The sequence below is a fragment of the Myotis brandtii genome, unplaced genomic scaffold, assembly GCF_000412655.1.
Source record: "Myotis brandtii unplaced genomic scaffold, ASM41265v1 scaffold357, whole genome shotgun sequence".
Taxonomy (NCBI): Eukaryota; Metazoa; Chordata; class Mammalia; order Chiroptera; family Vespertilionidae; genus Myotis; species Myotis brandtii.
The window spans coordinates 912986-915247 of record NW_005363729.1 but is presented as its reverse complement, the minus strand read 5'-3'; the positions used below and the strand labels follow the sequence as shown (position 1 = coordinate 915247).

General features: G+C 56.4%; 1 protein-coding gene across 1 annotated transcript in view; it reads left to right on the top strand.

Moving 5' to 3' along the window:
* The window catches only part of ADAMTS13 (ADAM metallopeptidase with thrombospondin type 1 motif, 13), a 24959-nt gene that overhangs the window by 2673 nt on the left and 20024 nt on the right, over nucleotides 1-2262 (top strand). The window contains 2 exon segments of the mRNA XM_014544224.1: nucleotides 86-210; nucleotides 325-471. Of these exon segments, the coding sequence (XP_014399710.1) occupies nucleotides 86-210; nucleotides 325-471 (272 nt within the window).

Here is a 2262-nt window from a genome sequence, read left to right as displayed (position 1 = left end):
TGCCTGCTGCGGACAGTGACAGGTCGTGCGGGCTGAGATGCCTGCTGGGTGGGTCCAGTAACCGGGCTCCCCCACTGCTGCCCAGGACGCCCCACAGCTCACAGCCAACATCACCGCGTCACTGCTGAGCGTCTGCGAGTGGAGCAGGACGGTCAACCCCCCGGATGACGCGGACCCCGCGCACGCCGACCTGGTCCTCTACGTCACCAGGTAGCCCAGCTCCCCGTGCAGGCCGCTCCCGCACAGGGGCCGGAGGCGGGGGGCGGGCATCTCAGCGGGTTTGCAGAGACGCTGGGCCCCACGTGTGTCTATTCTGTTCCCGAGGTTTGACCTGGAGCTGCCTGATGGCAACCGGCAGGTTCGGGGGGTCACCCAGCTGGGGGGCGCCTGCTCCTCCTCGTGGAGCTGCCTCATCACTGAAGATACCGGCTTCGACCTGGGGGTCACCATTGCCCACGAGGTCGGGCACAGGTATGTGGCCCCACAGCGGCCCCCACGCTCAGGCCAGGGAGCTGACCTGAGCCCCAGGAGGGGAGGTGGAGGCTGGCAGGGGGCCCTGGACCCCCGTGGACCAGGGAGGGTGGGGGGCAGGGGCTGGGGAATTGGATACTTCATGATTACTGAGTAACTAAAGGAAATTTTAAAAAAACACAAGCAAAATAAACTTAGCAATTAGAAACGGAGGTTTATTGGAAATTCAGGTAAAGAAAAACTAAGCTGTAAAAATTACCCCAACCCCACCACCTAGAGATAGCATTTTTTCGTAGTTAATATTTAACTTTAGTCTTTAATTTATACACACACAGTTTTTTATTTGCAGAATTAGGATTATACTGTATATTGATTTGGTACCTGCTTCTCATTTTTAATCCTCACCTGAAGGTATGTTTTTATTGATTTTTAGAGAGGAAGGGAGAGAGAGAGAGATGGAGAGAGAAACATTGATGTGAGAGAGAAACATCGATCGGTTGCCTCCTGTACACGCCTCACCCGGGGATTGAACCTGCAACCTAAGTGTGTGCCCCGACCGGGAATCGAACCCAAAACCGCTCGGTGTGCGGGACACGCTCCACCGGGAGCCAGCGCACAGCTGTTACCTGCTTTTTCATGCAACAATGTACTTCGCCCAACATGCCTCCCAGGTCTTTTAAACTGTCTTGTGCGCCATCGTTTAGGTCATCGGTCCCCTGTTGGGGTTTTCAGGTTGTTTCCAGGTTTACCCGCTTGTGAACATGACCCGTCTTGTGGGCCAATCTCTGCTCCTCCCTCCATCACCGGCCTGGGTGGGGTGGGGGCTCTTCCCTTGCTGACTTTCAGTCTCTTTTTTTTAAGGGGAGAATGATGATTTTTATTTTTTAAAAATATATTTTATTGATTTTTTACAGAGAGGAAGGGAGAGGGATAGAGAGTTAGAAACATCGATGAGAGAGAAACATTGATCAGCTGCCTCCTGCACACCCCCTACTGGGGATGTGCCCGCAACCAAGATACATGCCCTTGACCGGAATCAAACCTGGGACCCTTGAGTCCGCAGGCCGACGCTCTATCCACTGAGCCAAACCGGTTAGGGCTGACTTTCAGTCCTTTAAAATGAAAGGAAATAGTGCTGAGACTCCTCCTGTAAAAGATGAGTCTATTCTCTATCTTCCTTGCCCGCCTGCCCCCCTTCAGCCCCTCTGAGGGCTTCTGCGGAACCATGAGTGTGTGCGAGCATGCGTGCATGAGTGTGAGCGTGTGCGTGCGTGAGCATGAGTGTGTGAGCGTGTGTGCATGAGCATGCGTGTGTGAGTGTGGATGTGCTCACACATGCGCAGGCCACCTGCAGCCTGGCAGCCCTTATTCCTGGGGCAGGAGACAGGGTGCCAGGGCGAGGGCCCTGGAGCTGTCCTTGGTGCCTGTGGGTGTGGGTGTGGGTGTGGTGCCCGTTTGGAGGGAAGGGGTGTGGAACGCTGCCTCCCGCTGGGAGAGGAAGGCTGGTCAGAGGTCCGCACACCCTCTGGGACGTTCTATTGAATCCCACTGCACAGCCTGCATGTGACAGCCAGTCCCCTGGTCAAGAACGTGATGGGGGCGCCCAGGGCCCTGGGTCCCCGTCCTCCCCAGGCTTCTAACACCCGGGTTGGTTCCCTACCGCCTCCTGATATTGATCAGCCAGCAAGGGCAGGCTTGGCGGGAAACGGAGGCAGGGCGGCCACGTGACTCGCTTACCTGTGGAGTTAGCTGGTGGCAGGGTCAGGGGTCCCCACTGGGCAGGAGGGGACC